At 39.5% G+C, this 20,331-nt stretch overlaps 1 protein-coding gene across 2 annotated transcripts in view; it reads right to left on the reverse strand.

Annotated features, from left to right (window-relative positions):
* The window catches only part of arhgef12b (Rho guanine nucleotide exchange factor (GEF) 12b), a 73,862-nt gene that overhangs the window by 27,800 nt on the left and 25,731 nt on the right, over positions 1-20,331 (reverse strand). For both annotated transcript variants that reach the window (XM_072674368.1, XM_072674367.1), the window contains exons 2-6: positions 11,665-11,685; positions 8,925-9,019; positions 1,477-1,575; positions 915-964; positions 453-510 (exon numbers count right to left, since the gene is read on the reverse strand). In XM_072674368.1, the coding sequence (XP_072530469.1) occupies positions 453-510; positions 915-964; positions 1,477-1,575; positions 8,925-9,019; positions 11,665-11,685 (323 nt within the window). The remainder of the gene's footprint in view (positions 1-452; positions 511-914; positions 965-1,476; positions 1,576-8,924; positions 9,020-11,664; positions 11,686-20,331) is intronic.

Consider the following 20,331-nt stretch of genomic DNA (forward strand, 5'->3'; position numbering starts at 1 on the left):
AATATTTCTTAAATATTAGCTCTAATTTCTAGAGACTTTAATTTGACTGAAATTTAAAGTTTGTCTATAATGTTATAGATAACAGTGTCAAACAGCCACAAACCACACAAGCAATGTATATCTGAAATGACTTAATAGTGTGATAATTTAAGCCTGTCGGGTTTGTACAAGGAAAATTCACACAAAAACCTTGTATCTCCATTTTCGTGATTTTTGCAGAATTTAAAAACTCTTAGCAAGACTACAACGTATTACAAAATGTTCAAAAAAATCTACTTAACTTCAATTACAATAATGCTTTTGATTCTTCTGTAAAGTTCATATTATGGAGATACAAGGTTGTGTTTTTACATCTGATCTACAATAGCTAATAGCTTTTGTAAAAAAACATTCTGCAAGCTTCAAATATCTAATATCTACCTCTATTAGCTTTTAGCGAATGGTGTACTTACATTTTATTAGCTTCACAACCTCTACATGGTTTGAATGTGTTACTAATGTCCCGTTGACCTGTGAGAAATAAAAAGTGCATTTTTACTATAGGACAAATCCTGGGGAACCTGCCCAATTTTGCATTTCCTAAAAATCAAAAGAGTTCAGGGGTTTATGCCATTCATCTCCTGTGCATTACTGCTGGAGACATACGACACACATCAGCATAGTGGCCGCACACAAACATAGCTGTGCTTCTACTGTCTGCCAGAAGGGTGCAGAGTTAAGCACAGACAGTCAAGATGATGCAGCAGACATCAGATGAGCCTGTCTGCATGGGAGTTTGTCTCCCACATGCTAACAGAAAAAAAAGCTATCAGAACCTGACAGGTCTGTAAAATAAATCACATCATGCAATATCTTTACTAATACAGTCCAGAACAGTAATGATCAAAATCAAACCTGGCAGCCCAAAAGCTTACCTTAATAATTCTATCACCCGTCTGAACACCAGCTCGCATAGCAGCTCCATCTATCAACAGAGGAGGTACAGAGTGAGAGAGGTGTGGGTGGGTAGGTTGGAAGAGGGAGAGAGGAGCAATAGTCAGTGATCGTGACGTAGCACTTCAAAGTCTGTTAGAGAAAATGTAAAATCGGAGCACATGAAACAATCACAGAGAGCACAGGTAAGCAAAATAAACTAATGCCCTATGATTTGAGGTGTGAGGGCGTTAATTTAAACATTGTCATAGCTCTCCTAGAGGAAGGCTAGTATTTCCAGTTCAAATTCAGTACCTAGTTTATCTAATCAGTCCTTCATTACAGTAAATCAGGTGCTTCAAGTCTTTTCAAACCACATAGCAATAACATTACTGACCAACAATGCATTCTAACCATTAGCTATGTGAATTTGCATTTGTTCAGATGTTTTATGCAGGTAAACACACACTTAATGCTGAAATGCATAGTTCTACATATAAATGTGTGTGTGGGTGCATGTGTGGTGGTAATTATTGAAAAAAGGCAGAAGGGCACGGTTCTTACCTTCTTTGACGAGCTGTACAAACACAGGGTTATCTCCGCTCACTGTTAGCCCAAAGCCATTCTCATCTTTCTGGATGATAACACACCGCTGAACAAGCCCTGAGAGAGAGGGGTAGGCGGAGGCAGGAGAGACACAGAGAGAGAGACACACACACACACACACACACACACACACACACACACACACACACACACACACACACACACACACACACACACACACATATATATATATTAATTGGTGTCCCTTTAGACCTTAGATGTAGAGTGTTGTGGGTTGTGGTCACACAGCAGCAACACACACAGTACAAGACGGTGGAGAAATGGAGTCAGGAGTGTTTCTGGTAGAGTGCAACAGTCTACAGTTCTTCAAAACACACATACACACAAATTAGAAACCTATGAGCTATTGACCATGACTTCGGCAAACACAAACACGCTAGCATTCAAAAGTTTGGAATCACTGTTCAGAAGATTATAGCATAAGATTATAATACCAATATTTCCTATATATGGAACTGACAGGATTTCAGATAAATGTATAAAGGGATTCCAATATTTCAGTCCTGCAAAAACCAGTTAAAATATTTAAAATAAGAAAAAATATACGAATAACATAACTACAGAAAATTCAGATAACCATAGAGAATAGTGAAAACATTGTGTTACTCCAAACTTTTGAACAGCAGTGTATATGACACACTGAACTTGCGTACAGGCGCACGCCTCGAAAGAAGATCTGTATATGAGAGGCATAAGGAGTACACTATATGGACGTTCATTGGAAGTCCCTACCTTGTGGATCTACATTACCGGTGTGCAGTTAAAGACTGTAGTTCATCTAATGGTCAGTTTACGACCACAGAGCTGCTCTAGGTCAGATATTTGTGGCACACACTCTTTAAACCTAGCGGTGATATGGACGTGTGTAAAAACCTCAGCCATGCCACTGTGCTGATACACTTGAGTCAGTACTACAAACAGTACCATACCACTACACCACGTCACTGACACTGCTGAGTTGGCAATGTTTCAGCACCCAAATAATATCTGGTCTACAGACCAATGATGAGAGGTCAAGAAGGACTGACAAACTAAGCAGAAACAGATGCTCTACACTTAACCATACACAAAAGTACACACATGCACTATATGGACTAAAGTGTTGGGACACCTGATCAAAATTGATTCTGAAATCAAGAATATTTAAAGAGAGTTGATCCTGCTTTTGTTGGAGTAACTGTCTCCACTGTCCTTGGAAGGCTTTTTACAGCATTGCTGTAAGGATCTGATTGTGCCTCATCAGTTTTGCTGCTTCAAACATCATGACAAGAACTTGTTTTGTTGACTGTTCACTTATATCCCAATATATTCCTCCCCCTGACAGGTGCAACTGTTGTAACAGGATAATCAATGTTATTTACTTGTTAGTAAATAAACTTCATGAGTGATTTTGTTGAAGCTGTTGCTGATCTGTATGTAGTAGTTAGCTGGTAATATCAGAAGATTCCATAAAGTTTCAATAAATTTACTAGAATTGTCAAATTCTGCTACCAAATTTTCCAAACTATTATTATCTAAACTATTTCTCTGAAGTGGTTAAAACTGGCTGCAGACTTGCAAGTAACTAATTTGTATGGATGTGGATGGTTCCATATTGGAAAGAAATATAGGAGATTACCCACATTTCTAGCTCTTAAAATCAATATGACAAAACGTAGGGCCCCGTGAATGAACGCACTGTAGAGCAGAATACGGTCAATGATTGTTTTGTTGACTGATTAATTGAGTGCAATTTTGTCTGTCATTCAGTCACTGTAAGATAGTATTCACCCACTGCAGGGGTAAATTCAGACCGCAACATGACGCCTCAGCAGACACTGTTCGTCTGCATCAGACTGCAGTGTGTTAGCTTGCACATATAAGTCATGAAGCATTCATGTGCAGAGACTACATGTAACAGAGCCCACCCCCCTCACCCCATACACACACCCTGGCGACCACACATTATGACTGGAAGAACAACAGACAGAGCATGAGTGTGTGTGCGCACGCACATGTGTGTTCATAGACACTTCACTTGACCTAAATCACACTCGCATCTTCCACTGTCTGCACAGGACAAAGCTGGGGGATGCCCTCATATTCTCCAGACCAGCAATTCAGACACTCACCCACAAACCCATAAAAACAGTCCACCCAACCCCCCCAGCAGCTTACCCATAAAACACCACACAGCACATAACATACCACAAACAAAATGAATAGCTCAGTTTTTCTAAATTACATTTTACACTAAAACAGATGGAGCAAACACCATAACATTAACACCACCTGTTTAATATTAAGTAGGCCCCCTTATGCTGCCACAAAAGATTGCCACCATTTGACTCTAACTCCACAAGACCTCCAAAGGCCAACCAAGACATCAGCAGCAGATCTTTTTCATCCTAGAAGTTGTGAGGGGGGACCATCATGGACTGCGTCAATGAGCCTTAGGTGCCCATGACCCTGTTGCAGGTTTACTGGCTGTCCTTTCTTGGCCCACTTTTGGTAGGCACTGACCACTGCTTACCAGAAAAATCCCACACAACGCTTACACCTCACCTTTTTTAATGCTTAACACATCAACCTCAAGAACTGACTGTTCACATGCTGCCAAATATATCCCATCCCTTGATGCATACCACTGTAGATGAAGATAATCAATGTTTTTCACTTCACCTGCCAGTAGTGTCAGTGTTAATGTTATGGCTGAAACAATGGATCTCCATGTTTGCCGTTTCCCCACAATTTTGATGCTTGGAATTAAATCTTCATTTTAAAAAAAGTCTTTTTCCATCTCCTATAAAGTTTACAGTCTTTTTTTACTGTATTGTGCTTTTACTGAATTATCACGACAAGAGCATTTTGCACAATGCTGGATAGAAGTTTCCACTGTTAAATATCTGGGGCTTTGGTGGGAAATATGTTTAACTCCATGGGTGCCATAACCACCCATAACCAATATAATTGTAGGAGTTGGTGTGGCATAGTGGATAACACCATTGCTTAAACCATGGCCGACTAGGGTTCAACTGACTGGACAAAACACACCACTCTACACCAGTAGAGGTCCTTGGGCAAGACTCCTAACACTACCTACCTGGTTCAAATGTAACGTAGTTCAAATGTAAGTAGCTCTGGATAAGCGTGTGAGCCAAATGCCATGAATGTAAATGAATGTAACCATGTCTATCCAGACATGCCTTGATAACATATTTATGTCAATTGTAATGTTTAGCCTAGTAATGTATGTTAAATGAGCATCTTATTGACAGTTTCTGCACTAGCAATTTGGTTATTGTAAAATCTGAACAGATTAACAGATATGCTAATCTGCTAACTTGTCTCCTCACTTGAATTGTTCCATGTGAGTGTGCACATTTTCATGAAATCATGCAGCACATTTTCAAGTACAAATCAAAACACAATTGATTTATTAAAAAATAACCAAACAGCACTGTAAACAGTTCCTCAAAACCAGAGCTTAGCACACCTGCTGGTTTAAATTGTAGCACATTAAAAGTACATAAAAAGTCTAAACGGTACTGTAGGCCATCATATAGGAGTCTTATTTCTCAGTTCACCAATTACAGAGGTGCAGACAGCAATTTGGGACTGTTAGCCACAGTTAGCCACAGAAAGATATACATAGCACACACTCACACTGTGTTACATTGGATCAGATTCATTCATTTTTCTTCTCAATATCTGATGCAGCATTTCCTGCTGATGGATTTGGGGAAATTTTAAAACATTCTTTAGTAAATACTTCAACCTCACTCTATTAGTTATTTGTCAGCTCCATGTTTATTTATGAATGTCTGCTTTTTCATAGTCCCATCAAATAAAGATTCAAGTTTCTATAAAAAGTAAAACACTTCTCGTCCCAAAAGTGATCATCCTGGTTCTTTATTCATCGGAACAATCTGAAAATGACTTAAATTAAATTAATGAAAATAATTTTTTATGTGAACGTGACCATGAATAAAACTAGCAGGGCAAAGTCAGTTGCATAATTTAAGTAGGCTATCCATGCAACAGCTTTCATTCCTTATTAGGAATGCCTGCATATCTAGGGAAGGCTGTCTATGAATCCATAATGACCAGCAACAATGGAGATATCTTCTTGCCATCCAACGTCATGAATGCAGGGAAACTGCTCAAAAGGGGGTTAGTAAGATTTATCAGGCCAAGGCACCACTCCATTCATGCACAACAAACCAGAGACACCAGAGTCATGTACGCAATCACCCATTATTTAACTGTTAATCTTAAATCAGCTCTGGCCTGTAAATATATGAATCAGCCTGACTGTAAAAAGAGTTCTCCCCAAAATGCTAGCGCTGCTAAACCAGGGTTCAACTAGGCTAACAAGCAACAGAACCCTATGTAGCATTTAGTATTGAGCCTAAATCCCATAGCTGCCTCAATCTATGTGCAGATATTAGATCATTTAAGTAAAGACTTCTTTATGTGGTTACTGATGCCGCATGACATGCTGTTACTTATTATTTTAAAGAACTGTGAATGTGAACAAGAGCATTTTTATAGTTAACAGTATGTGATACAGTCTCAGGCACAGCAGAAATAAGTCTTAAGGGGGTTTGACAAGTGTATGGTGCTTTCGGCATGTAGTTTACACAATACTAATTACTGTCTTGAAGCTTCCATTACTGGCTAGCTACATTAGGCTTGTAGCTTCTGTGCAAACATTAGACACCATACACGTCTTGACCCACTGACTAGATTTGGTGTAAATTTGACAGCATAATAATTGACTTTTTGTCTTTGATTAAGCAATTATTATTATGCTAACTTCATGCTAACTGTTAAACTAGCTTTCATCTGCTATTAGTCCCTTTAGCATTGATGGGGAATTATATATTTTCTTCAATGGGTATTTGGCTCTGGAGCTGATCTTAGAGCACCAGTCAAGATACTTGGGCAACACCAAAGGGCAGTTTTCACAAGGCTACACGACATCTACATAAGCCTTCCATTACCACGGACTTAAACATATACATATACACAGCCAATGTATACTGAAACAAGTCATTATTAAACTTAATGTAGTACTTTTGTCAGGCTTATGTATGCCATATAGCCCAAGTGTAACCAGCACTTCTTACATACGGACCAGTGGACAAGTTCAGGATTGCCACCAGGATAAAAGGAAAACTGATCACCACTAATGGTTGGGAGGAACAAATGAGGGGTAGGGCAGGTGAGGAGAAAGAAGAAGAAGAACACCACAGCAATAAATAAACAAACTAACAAACACACACACACACACACACACACACACACACACACCACACACACACCCAACGGCAGCAGCTTTCAGTAAACTCTTACCACACGACTCGGGCCTTCGCTCAGCCACTACACTCTGTACAGGCAGCTCTGACAGCAGGAAACATGCAGGACACATGTATACACACATACAAAAAACAAATGTGGAGAAATTAAAGATGTAAACAGAATGGATGGAAGGAAAAAACTAAAACACATGGCAGAGCATAGCACGAAAAACTACAGAGGCCGAATGTTCAGAGTACTGAGGACTAAAGAACAGTCATGGTTAACATTTGCAAAACAGCCATACCAAATGTGGGGCACGGTTTTTGTCTCTCACCAATTGATATAAATATACATTTTTTATTTTTGACATAATTTGAATCTAGCAGTTGTCCATTTTATATTATGTCCTAATTCTATGATGGACCAATAGAAATGCTCTACAAATCTTTAATTAAAAAAAAAGTTAAATAAAAATATGTTTTTATTGTCTTCTGTAAAGTTGCTGTCATGTGACAGCAATGAACACTCCTCATATTTCATGCCATAAAACATGATATAGCTCTCTCACTATATTCAAATCACTGGCCTCAGACGACACTACCCCTGAATACAGTACAGCTGTGCGTTTCTGCAGGAGGGACTATAATCCGGGGACAAAGCCTGGCCGATACACAGATGGGCTTCTGGGTAATCCCATAACCAGGCTCCAAAAAACTCTCATTATGTTGACAGGGCTGTGCTCAAATCTAGCTGGTGACAAACTGCATGGTAAAAGCAGTAGTCTTTTAAGTTTATCTATATTTAATTACAGCTACAATTCAGTGCTAGATTACACTCCAGTTGGGTGACATGAGGTGCAGTTTATGGAACCATATCGGGTAGGGCATGACTGAAATGAACATTTCGTGGCCAATTTAGATACTGATTTTAATTTTAATTTGATGTTTAAAATGTTTGCAAGTTCATATTTTTAGTTAAACCATGCTTTACTGACTTCTGACAGCACATCTTAAAATGGCCTATTATCCAGTTTAGACAGTTTAACAGTTGTGATCTACCATGTGAAAGGTTCGGTTTAGATGCATTTGCCCTGTTTCTGTACAAACATAGCGTTTCCACATATAGATTATCAATATATTATTAGCCGACCAATGTATTGGTCTGTTTATTTATTCCAATGTATCGGTCTGTTTATTCATTTTATATATATATAAATAAAAAATAAATAAACAACCTATTCATGCAGGACCCGGTACTAGGGGCCAGACCGATACATTGGTCGGCTAATAGTATATTGATAATCTTTCTGTGGAATGCTATGTTTATCAAAATTACTTAATTTAATTACTTAAATTACTTCTAGTTCCTTTGTTGTCATCATTTCATGGTTATTGTGCAAGACAATATCAGCTCAACCTTTTTTCGGCTGTGTTTTGCAAGTTCTGACATTTGCCTGCAATCTTAAAGAAACAGTTCTAATGCAATAGTTCCAGACCTAATTCGTCAGGTGTTAATGTCAATGAGATAGGTCCAGTGTTGGGAGCAGAAAAAACACTAAACTTACCTGCTTAATTGCTCTAATGCAATAATTGCTCATATTTTGTTTGTGTTCTGTTAGTTTGTTTGTTTCTATAGTTTTGCACTGGAGCTACAATGCTAATGCAGCTAACAAGCAATGGAACTTGCAATCCAGTAATTAGTATCATTGGATGCACTGTCCACTGCAAAACTACAGAAGCACATTCAAACACCAAACAAGTCCTGTCTGATTTAGTACTTTGGGGAAAACTGCATGACTCATTTTTCTTCTCATGTTTCATCTTCTACAGCAGTGCTGCTTTGCACTGAGAATCCACTGATTTGACCTGGAAAGATCTTACACTGTGACTGCAAACTTAAGTAATGACAGAAATAAAGGATAACAGGGGTAGACATGAAGAGTGCATGGCAAGGGGAGGACAGGTGGTGGTGAGACAGACAGATCGGCTCAGCATGAAAGGCAGTCTTATCTCTTTCCTTTCTCTGCAGCGTGTGAAAAGGGGTGCGCAAAAAAAAGGATTACACAAAAGTTGTCAGATCAGCATTCTTCTATATGTGCTTACCTGTGGGGTCAAACTCAAGCGAGGGGGGTGCCGACACTTTGTCACTCTTGGGCTTCTTGTCTGGTGGGTGGTCCTTGCTGAGAATACTTCCAGTCCTGTATGCACACAAAATTACTAATTAAGAAGCAATATTAGGGGTCATATTTTTAAACCATAGTTTTGTAAAAAAAAAAAAAAAAAAAAAAAAAAAAAAAAATCTCATCTCATATTGTTCTAACACTGTGACCTATAAATCATTAGAACTATGAACTGCCTAGAACCTGGCAATCCAGTATGTATCGCAATACTAGGGTTACAATACAATATACTGCAATACTGTTCCAGTACTGCAACTGTTTTTTCAAAAATTAATACAGTATTGCCAAACATACATAACAAACCACTTACACAAATCTATTTGACAATACTTAACACTGTTTGATGCCTGTGCAGTAACTGAGACATACAGTTTGTTCGCCATGCTAATTAGTGAGGTATAGTTTTCCATTACTTGTTAGCTACATTAGCCTTCTAGCTTCAGTGCAAAGCTAAAAAGCTTTAGCATAGCCTGACTGACAACATCATTTATCTCATTAAACTCCTTCAAAAGGTCTTGCATATGGGCCACATTATTTTTCCTCTCTCATAACTATGTAACTTATTAGTTTCATTGAACCTGTGCCTGTCATAGTAACTATATATTTGGACAATACATTGTCCCAGAAATAACGGACCATTTTACACAACTGATTTAAATTAACTGTTAATGTATACAAATATTCAGATATTGGAATCGAAGTAAACAGGTTTAAATATGCTAAATAAATAAATAGTGAGGTATGCTATCCGTTGTGCTTTAGTTCCTAACGCAGAAATGTGAGGTTTTAGACAAGTGTTTTAGGTTAGTTGATTAAACGTTTTTAAACAGAGCTGACATACTGGCTTCTTCGCGTTAACAGGCTCTCCTGGCTCGTTTAGCTTAAAGCCAAAATGTTCCCACACCGGAGCTCTGGAATGCGGCTTTGAAACCAAGTCCATTTGGACTCACTCTTCCATGCTTTCTGGCAGTCTTTAAGAAAGGCACCTATTAGACTAGAGTAACGCCTTCACCTGCTGCTATTGATGCATTGGTCATTGCACTCACTGCACTTTTTTCATATATGATAAAGACAGAACAGCGTGAGTGACTTAAATATTGATATTTATTTGTATGTAAACGAACATGCAAGAAAACACAAAGAGTAATACTGAGAATTAAATTTGTAAGATTAACATCAGCCTAAGGTTCAAGGGGTTAAGTTGAAATAGTGTAGATTATTGTCTAATTATTAAAGCAGATCTTAGAGCTGCTAAATTTAGCGTCTTCCCTGCTCTTCAAGGCGTAATGAATTAGCTGATAAAGTCATTCAGGGCAGGGTCCACACTAAAGGCCTTCAAGACCTGCATGTCACACTTAAATCCCAAAGCAGACAGCAACAGTAAGAGAGCCATTGTTGTGCACTGTACTGTGTCAGCAGTATCACCAGCATCAGTGTTGTGTCTAGCAGCCCACAGCCTCAGCCTCAGCCACAGCCAGTGACTCAACCTGTTCTAGCTGCCCAACCTGAGCACTATTCTTCTCCCTTAACTCTTAGATGTTGAAGTTTCAACAGGCGGCAACAGGCAAACGTGGAGCTTTAGACACACTTTACTGAACGGCACATTCATATGGCTGCACGACACTGTCCTCAAACTACACAAGCATTTACACATGCTTAGGCCAAAAAGATTCAGTTGTCCTAACACTTGCTTTATAAACCTTTATAGGTGTATGTAGGTTTATGTCAGTTGGCATAACAGGCCTATGTAGGTATCCTGTAGTTTTATGAATGCTGCCCATTGGTAAAATATTTTTAATCATTTTATAGTCTAATTTATCATTTTTCTCAATCTGATGCATTTTTCCTAAGGATGCACTGGTATGGTCAATAGGGTTTGTTATATGTATGCAGTGCAAATGCAAATAAATACAATATACAAGTAAACAATACATGGTTATTATGAGTGATATTATGACATGAATGTTAGCTTATCCATTTTCAAGTTTCTCCTTGAGATTGGCTAGTATTATATATTATATATCAATTTTTTATCACCACAATGCAAAAATATTGTATGTTTAAAATGCAACTCTACAGGGACCTGGAACTCCTTAACTTTCAATGGAGATCAATGTAAAAAAAATCTATTTGTCCATTCATCATATAGTATTTACACAGCCAAAATAAAGACAAGGTTGTTGCATGACTGTGACGATAAACAGTCCAAAGAAGAAAGGACATTTGTACAGTACTGTATCAGCTGACATACATTTATAAAATGTAGAGATATTGAGAGCAAATCCTTCTGATTATGGCTGTTACCTAAATGTTTTGCTCTTTCACTGGAAATAACAGTGTGCATATCTAAACTTAGCTATTTTTATTAATTGTAAGATTAATTATTTTATTAACCACAATAAATATTATTGTGTTTTTTTTTTCTATTATGATTTGAACATAAATGGTTTGTGTGCGTGCAGACAGGCTTGTTTTACTAAAAGAGAAGTCAGATTTTAAGCTTTGGTGTTTCATTATGTAATAAAACCTCTTGACTACGCATTACATTTAAACAGCATAGCAAGCATTTGTGTAAAAGAGCAAAATGATTAGTCAAGACTTAGGTTAATGGCGGGCTGACGTAAACAGCAAAGAATGGCAGAAGAAAGTGAGCCGGGACTCACCTGGCTGGTTTTTTGGGAAACCTGCAAGACAAAGAAAGAAAGACTCGTGTCAGTGCAGTGTAAAAACAAACGAGCATCATTGACTCTACAGTGTGCAGTGAATGCTCTTTTTGTAAAAGGGAAGGCGAAATCAGGAGTACACTGCATTGAGTTATGGCCCAGAACAGGTCAAAGGTGAACAGATGCTGTGGCATGAGACTTTATTTCACCCTCCATCTCCTCCACCCGTCCTTTGTGTGCACATGGTACTACACACTGAAACACTGGCTGTATTGTTGCAGAACAGCGTACATAACAGAATACATGCACTGAATGTGGTCCGTACCACATACTACAGCCGGACCAATATATTGGTGCTGATTCACAATACACTGAGTCAGTTTCCTGGACGGGGATAAAGCCTAGTCCAGGACTATGTGTTTCTTTCAATGGAGAATCTTTATTTAGAATTCTGTTTAGTCCAGGACTAGGCTTAATCCCTGTTTGGGAACTGACCCTACATGTTCAAATGTTTATGGACACTCCTTCTAATGAATGGATTCAGATACTTTAAGTAGCACCTATTGTTGATACAGATGTGCATACACATGCATGCACACGCACACACCCTTGTCTAGTACCTATAGACAAGCACTGCCAATATAATAGGCTGATCCCAATTCCAATTCTGTAACCATAAATCCAGCCTAAAAAATAGCACACAATGTGAGTGTAGCTGTATGTTTCCTCCTGTGGGGTAGTAGAGTGGTCAAGTGTTTGAGTGGGATAACCTTCTTTTAAAAGGACCATAGTTAACACAGCTTCAGTTAAGAATAGCTTATTTTAAAGTTTTGGAGCAGTTTAGTAGCACAACACTGTACATTATACAAGACTTTGTGATTAGCTAGAAAACCTGGTATTGTGCCATCTCCTTTCTCAGCCAATATACTAGCTAAAGGAATGTTTATCACTGTAAAAATCAATATCACTTTCACAAAATATTGCTATCTGCAGGGTCTTAGTGTATACTAATCCAGCACCAGTTTCAGCCACATGTTCTGCTTTGGCCTGCACCTGATTATTACCACTTTATCAAGGAACAGCATCCCTCTCCCTGTTGTCACAGCATGGAATTACAAAGGTACACACAGTGCAAACATGTCTGAAGATAAAACAGCTTGCCTCAAGACAGCCAAGGATATTGAATAGCAGTCACAAAATACCCTCCACAAATTCAGAAATGCAGGATTACTTGGCCCTTTTCAAGTATGTGTACGACTAATAGGGCTATGTATTGCAAGAACCCGGCGATGCTATAAATATTATGATGCAGGGGATACAATTCAATATATTGCATTACTTTAAGCTATTTAGGAAAACTGTCATAATATAAAAACACACCATCATTTGCATAAAATCTGAGTAAAAGAAAAGTTTATGTAATCAGAACAGCGGGATCTCAAGGCCGTTATCTAGTGGATTTAAACACAAAAGGAACCACTATCTGCCACCAATCTTTACATTTAAACTATTCATTAAATGTGGATACTGAGTTTTTGACAATCTATGCGGTATTGAAAAATGTATCAATACTTTGAAATACACTTTTGGCTGAAAGAAAACCCAAAAGGTTAAACAGATCCACAAGAAAGTGAGCCCAACAAGAAACACTTATTTTACAGATTACATTGCAATAAGCGAGTCTGAAGGATGTCGTGTGTGTGTGTGTGTGTGAGTGAGTGTGTGTTTTTCTTGCTTCTCAAAAATTGGCCTTGGTTTTGCAAAAGGCACAATTGAAACATAACCCATCCATTTCCACTCCATAATATACTTTTTAATAGAATTTAATAGAAAATTATTTTATCTAATAGATAATTACTCATTATTATCTATTCATCTATTAATGAATCAATTTAGACATTGTCTTTTTAAAGGCAGCCAAGCTTTTCTTTGTCTTTGCAAGGTGTCTTATTGTTCAGGTTTTCTTTTTTCTATTTTTTATTTTTTATTTTGTGATTGCACCTGGGTGCATTTTTCAATGCCTACTTTTTCAATTAATTTAAAACAACTACAACTATCAGTATTCCCTACTTGTCCATAGGGTTAAATATCACAATACCAGTTAACGCACAATATATCAACCAACCAAGGTAGCAAACTGTCAACTATCTAATCATTAAGAGTGTAGGAATGCCCAGCTCCACAACTACAGCAGTCTCTCTCTCTCTCTCTCTCTCCCCCTCTCTAAAAATACAGAAATAGCTCAGACTTCTCATCCTCCCTCCCTCGCTCCCTCTGCTCCTTCCGTGGGTGGTTTTTGTTTTTGTTGCTGTTCCTTCCCCTCCACAATGAAGGGAACAATGGCTCTCACGTCAGAGCCGGCCCACTCCACAGCGGCCCTGCGGGCCCGATTCCCGGAAACAGAGAGGGCTTCTGGCAGAGACGGCGGCTTCCTGAATGTGTGAATGGTGTGTAGGGGGGGTTTGGATGGGATGCAGGGAAGGCAGGGGGCAGGATTTGGCTGAAATAAAACTCTCAGGCTCTCTCTCTTTTTCTCTAGTGCGGGGTGTGTGTGTGTCTCTCTATCTTGCCGCTTTTCGCCGACTGAGAGGGGGTTTTCCTGAAGCTTTCGGAGAAGAAGAGGCAGAAGCGATGCCAACTCTTTCCAGAAGTCAGCGATCGAAGAATAACAACGTTCAGGGTAATAGATCAACAACACACATGTTGCTTAAGGGGTCCAAACTTCATCAGAAAAAAAAAGAACCATCAAAACATCCTCACTGATCTGTTGTTTTGAAGAGTGTGTTAAAAGCAGAGAGAAGAGACAGAAGGGAAGTGGCTGAGCAGAGATCCACTCCAGCGCCTTTGTATTTGACAGAGAGGGGGGAAATGGGTAATCACCTTGAAGGCTCTATGGAAACAGGAAGAGCTTAATATTCTAATGCAGAGAGGATTACAGAGCAAAGGGACTGTCTGAGAAAGGAAAGAAGAGGAAGGGAGAGAGGGAGAAAAGCAGAGAACAGAAGAAAGGATGGAGAAGAGGACAAGAGAGGAACATTACAGGCTATGGAAAGATGATGGCACTTGTTCCAGCAGATAATTAGACTTTCTAAATGCACAGTCACTCCAGCAGACTGAAGGCATAATTGCCCAAGACACTGCTGGCAACCTCAAACATTTCACAAATATGAGGCCAAACAGTAAAAATGGACTGAAATGAACAACAACAAGCCGTTCACAGTCTTTCAAAATACTTAATTAGGAAATGTCAACTTCATAAAAAGTGCAGTACGGTGCATTGAGCTGTTTATCAGGGCAGTCAGTGCTTAAATAATAAAAAATAAATAAAATAAATGCACATGAACAATACATTGTTATGTAGAGTGTGTTGGCTTTATCATTTCCAAAGCTCTTCCAAATATTTCCAGTTCCCATTTAGTTCCTATTTAATCCAACCAGTCCTTCAGTAAAGTGGTTAGTGTGGTGCAACAGCTAACACCACTACCTGCCAGTGAGCTACCACACCATGTGGGAGACTGGGGTTTGATTCCCAGTCTGGGGGACTATGCTGCGCTACACCAATAAGAGTCCTTGGGCAAGACTCCTAACATTGAGATAACCTACATTGGCCCACCTCTATAATACAAGTTACCTTGTAAGTCTCTCTGGATAAGAGCGTCAGCTAAATGCCATGAATGTAAATGTAAAGTAAATCAGGTAAGCTGCTGGGGGATTTGAACAAATCCATACAGTATCTAAAGTTCACAAAGAGCCACCAACTAAACCTGAGCTCCTCTAACCAACACCAGCAACATTACTGACAAACAGCACATTCTGAGCACAGACTAGTGTATTGGTCCTGCTAGGCTGCTGGAGCGACAAGAAACTAAGAGTGTTTTCACACCCACTGTTGGTTTGCTCTGGTCTGAATCATGTTGGAAACCAAACCAAGAGGAAAACACTTCAAGTTTGCAGAGAGGGAAAAATCTGAGCGAATCCAAAATGCGTCACAACAAACCACGTGAGGCCATTCTCTCTGTTGGATTCAGGAGCAAGTAAGTAAATATAGGAAGAAGATCCTGTGTTTTGGACTAGTGCATATTTCTCTGCATTTTAACGCCTGGCTACGTGAGCTGTTCAGCTCAAAGTACACCTGATGGTCATCCATAACCATCTGGCTTGGTTCCTTCACCGCCCAAGAACGAGCAAAACTCCAGCGCATCAACAGGATAGGAGAGAGGATCAGTACATGTAATCTGCCAACGCTTCAGAGCTACACCAGCAGGGCAAAGGAAGCATGCAGTCAAAATTACAGCTGACCCCTCTCATTCTGGACATCACCTCTTCCAAACACTCCCCCTGCTAGAAGACTCATGACCATCAAAACCAGCACAACACGACGATTCCCTGGACGGACAAACACACAGCAGAAATGGCAAATAAATGAATGACCCACAGACTGGCCAAAGAGATGAGCTAGTTGGGCTTTTATTTGCAAAGTTGCTCAGAATCCAGGCTTAACCAGAGGGCTGGGAAAACACAGTTCTGTTGAAGCTGTGTGAGCAGGATAAGCCACTTCAACCTTGTGATTGGTGCCAAGTCTTGCCCAGCTGTTACTAAAAGGCAGTGAAAATTGGCAAAATATATTGGTGATTTATTAGACACTGGAACATCAGTCATAAGGTTCCTAGTTAAAACCTTAGGTTCCCTGCCTTGCTGCCACTGGCATTTTGTTTACTTTGAATACATTAACAGGATTTCAGTAAGGCATCTCCAGACTCATAAGCTGGATCACTATTAGTTTTCTTTGGCTTTGAAAAGCCAAGAAACATTTCAACTGTTGAAATGTGAAATACATGCTTGAAGTTACGAGCTCTAGCAGTCATGAAGATTGAGGATTTCATTAGAATAGACCAATTACTAATACATGGCTGGATGCCATGTGTAACAACTTTCAATTGCAACTGGTTAGTACTTGACTGAATAGTAGGACTATGAAAAAACTGTGTTGCCTCCCATCACCACACTTTCCTTACTGATCCTAGATCAGGAGAAACTTTCAGACATGAACACAGGTTGCAAACTTGGCCGCCATCAGAAAACACCAACAGATTAGTAGTGCAACATCGGAAAGCACAAAGAAATAAACACATTAAGCTGCCAAACACACATTTTGCAATCGTATTTCCCCCTTCAATTAGTGCAAACTGCTTCCAGTGGATTACAGCGTCAACTCTTTAGCTTTTGGTGTTATTCGAAATGATTTGCACGCCTTGGCTTTCTAAGCTTTTAAGCTTGTTAGTATTATACTGGACTGCACCCAAATTCAAATCATCAATGCATTAAAGCACAGCAGCTGAAAGAGAAGCACTGGCACAGATTGTAATATTCAAAATCTAAGTTGTGGCAGGCCTATCTATGCAGAACAGCATTTCTGAGAGAAATCTCACAAGACTACTTATAGGTGATGAGCTCATGTTTTAACCTGCAGAGAGAAAAGGCATATTTTCCTGGGAGCAATTTAATCCCAAAGCAACTGATTCATTTTGAAGATATGGCTTCATGATTTATGATTCCTACCTGTAGCGCTACACTTCATTCCAAAACAACAACTGCTGTTTATGAAGCTCATGCCACACAAGATTAGGACGATAGAAGAAAGAGCTGAACTAATGGTCACAAAAGGGCGTTGTCTTATGCATTATACAGTAGCCACACCATCTTTCTTGTCCTCCCCTCCACTTTCCTTATTTTTCATTCTCTCTCTCTCTCTCTCTCACAGTGCTTCCAGGATGGGCTTTCGCCTCCAGGCCCTGAAGGGAGGAGACCCATCTCTCCTTCTGCCCCAATAAACCTGACGAGGGCGAGCGAGAGAACCAGTGCGGGCCGACACAGCTCAAGGATGCACATTTCTTCACGCTACGCTGTCTGCTCACGTTTTATTACTACAGCGAGGGTGGGGTGTGAGGGGGTTGATGGGGGAGGGGCAACGAAAAAAAGGGCCATCTCAACAGTCCAGGACAGATTCTGTAAAAACAAATGGCTATTTAAATAGTCTTAAGTAAAGGCAATAGTTCTATGCGGCACCAAATTCGGTTCCACGATCATTACGAGTGAAAGAACCCTTTGTGCAGAATTATAGTCCAGGCTTAGCAGATCCCCAAAAGGGAATAACCCCTAGCCTCCATTATACAAGAGTTAAAAGCAAGCCCAACCTAACAACATGGAGTAACTACTATCAACAATCATGCCATTAGCAGCAGGCCACATGCCAAGTAGTGCAAAAGCACACAGAGCCTTCCTGCCTGGAGGATCTAAACCAGCTCTGGTCCTAAAGGGCCTTAGTCCAACAACAGTGTGGTCATTTCACAGCTCAGACACACTGGATTCACCCCAGCTGCAGAATGTACATTATGTACAGTATACTGTTTCTCAATTATGATCCCTGAGAACACTGATAAAAGAGAAGTGAATCCTTAAACCAATTACACTGTTCTACACAGTCTGCTCCAAGCAGAAACATGGGGTGAGAAGATTTGATCCTGGAGGGTCAGATTTCTGCACAGTCCTGCTCACATACACACTAGACAGACAAAAGTATTGGGACAACTGCTCATTCAATCTTTCTTCTAAAGTCATGGGTATGGAAAAAAAGTTTATCCTGCTTTTGTTGGAGTAACTGTCTCTACTGTCCAGGGAAGACTTTCTACTAGATTTCTGGAGCATTGCTGTGAGGATTTGATAGCATTCAGAAAAAGAGAGGTCAGAGTTTGTTACTGTTGTTGTTTTTTCTTGTTCAAAAGAGTGCAGCACAACAGCAGACAGGCATGATTATCCAGCCATAACATTAGTACCCTAATATTGAGCAGCCTAATATTGAGCAGATCCCCCTTGTGCCACTACAACAGATCTGGCCATTACAGGTGTGGACTCCACAAGACATCAAGACATCCTGTGGAATCGGGCACCAAGACATTAGTAGCAGACCCTTGCAAGTCCTGCAAGTTGTGAGATGGAACCTCCATGGATCACATCAATGAGCCTTGGGTGTCCACGACCCTGTCGCCAGTTGTTGGACCACTTCATTTTCAAGAAATGTTCACTTGCTGCCTAATGTATCTACCCCTTGACAGATGCTAATGTAGATGAAGATAATCAAAGGTTTACACGTTATAGTATTATATATATATATATATATATATATATATATATATATATATATATATATATATATATATATATATATAGTATATCAGCTACAACAACATTGAAAAATTATTTCAACAAATGAATAAGCAAATGTGTTTATGTGCATGATTTATACTAACTATTTGTAAAGTGATAAGTAACCTCTAACCATATCACATAACATTGTTACTGTATTGTTGTTAATATGGCCTACTATCACAATGACTACATGCATCAATATAAATCATTGTGCTGGTGTTTGTTCATATCATGCAGCCCCACTCAGGACTCATTTAACAGAATTTGTAGGTGTGTTTGACTAAGGTAATCACCAAATGGAGCTGGACTTTGGCCCTACCAAGATCATGTGGGACTGAAATTCTCACTCTAACTATCAGGGCCGGGCCTCCCAAAAATGATCTCAGCATAAAGAGAATTCTTAAACTGGTCAGGTGAGAATCACACGGAAAGCTCCCTCCATTAGTCAAGATGATGCAAACACTAAGATTGAGGTTATTCTTGAGTAAATAGCAAAGCACTTTTGTAAGTCGCTCTGGATAAGAGTGTCTGCTAAATGCCTTAAATGTAAATGTAAGATGCTTCTGGGAAACTGGGCCCAGGTTTATTTGGTAGGGGTACCTCAATATCAAGATGTGACAATGGCTAGCTCTAGGAAGAAAAAAGGGCCTTTTTTACCAATACACAGGAACCCACATTTTCACAGGGATTGCAACACTCACCATTGCGTACTTATTTGGGACTTGTTCATTTTACGAGGACAAGGGGAATCCATCATTGTAAGGGCATAGCAACCAACAATTCTGTGGTTTAAAAACACATCATAAATCTGACCTAGACCTTTTGCTAAGACTTTTGTTAGAAATTTAAGTAAATTCTTAGAAGATATTGAAGAATGGGGCCCCACGGTCTCCTAAACAATGGAGCATGTGGGGCACATGCACCTCCTTATTGTGTACATTTATTGCCATCCCATAAAACATATCTACAACCACAGAAAGAGCTGCTGCCACGTTTAATCCAGAACATTAAGATACTAAAGCTCAACACAAGGCAGAGCAGATTCTGAGCAGTGGTTGGTGTGGCGCAACAGATAACACCACTAGCTGTCAGGGAGCTACTACGCCATGTGGGAGACTGGGGTTCGATTCCCAGTCTGGGTTACTATGCTGTGCTATACCAATAAGAGTCCTTGGGCAAGACTCCTAACACTACATTGGCCCACATCTGTAATACGTGTGACCTTGTAAGTCGCTCTGGATAAGAGCGTCAGCTAAATGCCATAAATGTAAATGTAAATGTAAATGTAAATTCTGAGGAGATAGTGAAGAACCAATCACCTTCCATGTCTTAATCTGTTTCAGCACTTTGGCTGAACATGTCAAAATAAAGGCTTATTTTCTTTATCGAAAAAAAAAAACCTTGTTCAGGTCCAGCATTAAGAAGGGGCATGGGTGAGATTAGCCCATCCTGGGATGGGCT

The sequence above is a fragment of the Salminus brasiliensis genome, chromosome 1, assembly GCF_030463535.1.
Source record: "Salminus brasiliensis chromosome 1, fSalBra1.hap2, whole genome shotgun sequence".
Classification (NCBI taxonomy): domain Eukaryota; kingdom Metazoa; phylum Chordata; class Actinopteri; order Characiformes; family Bryconidae; genus Salminus; species Salminus brasiliensis.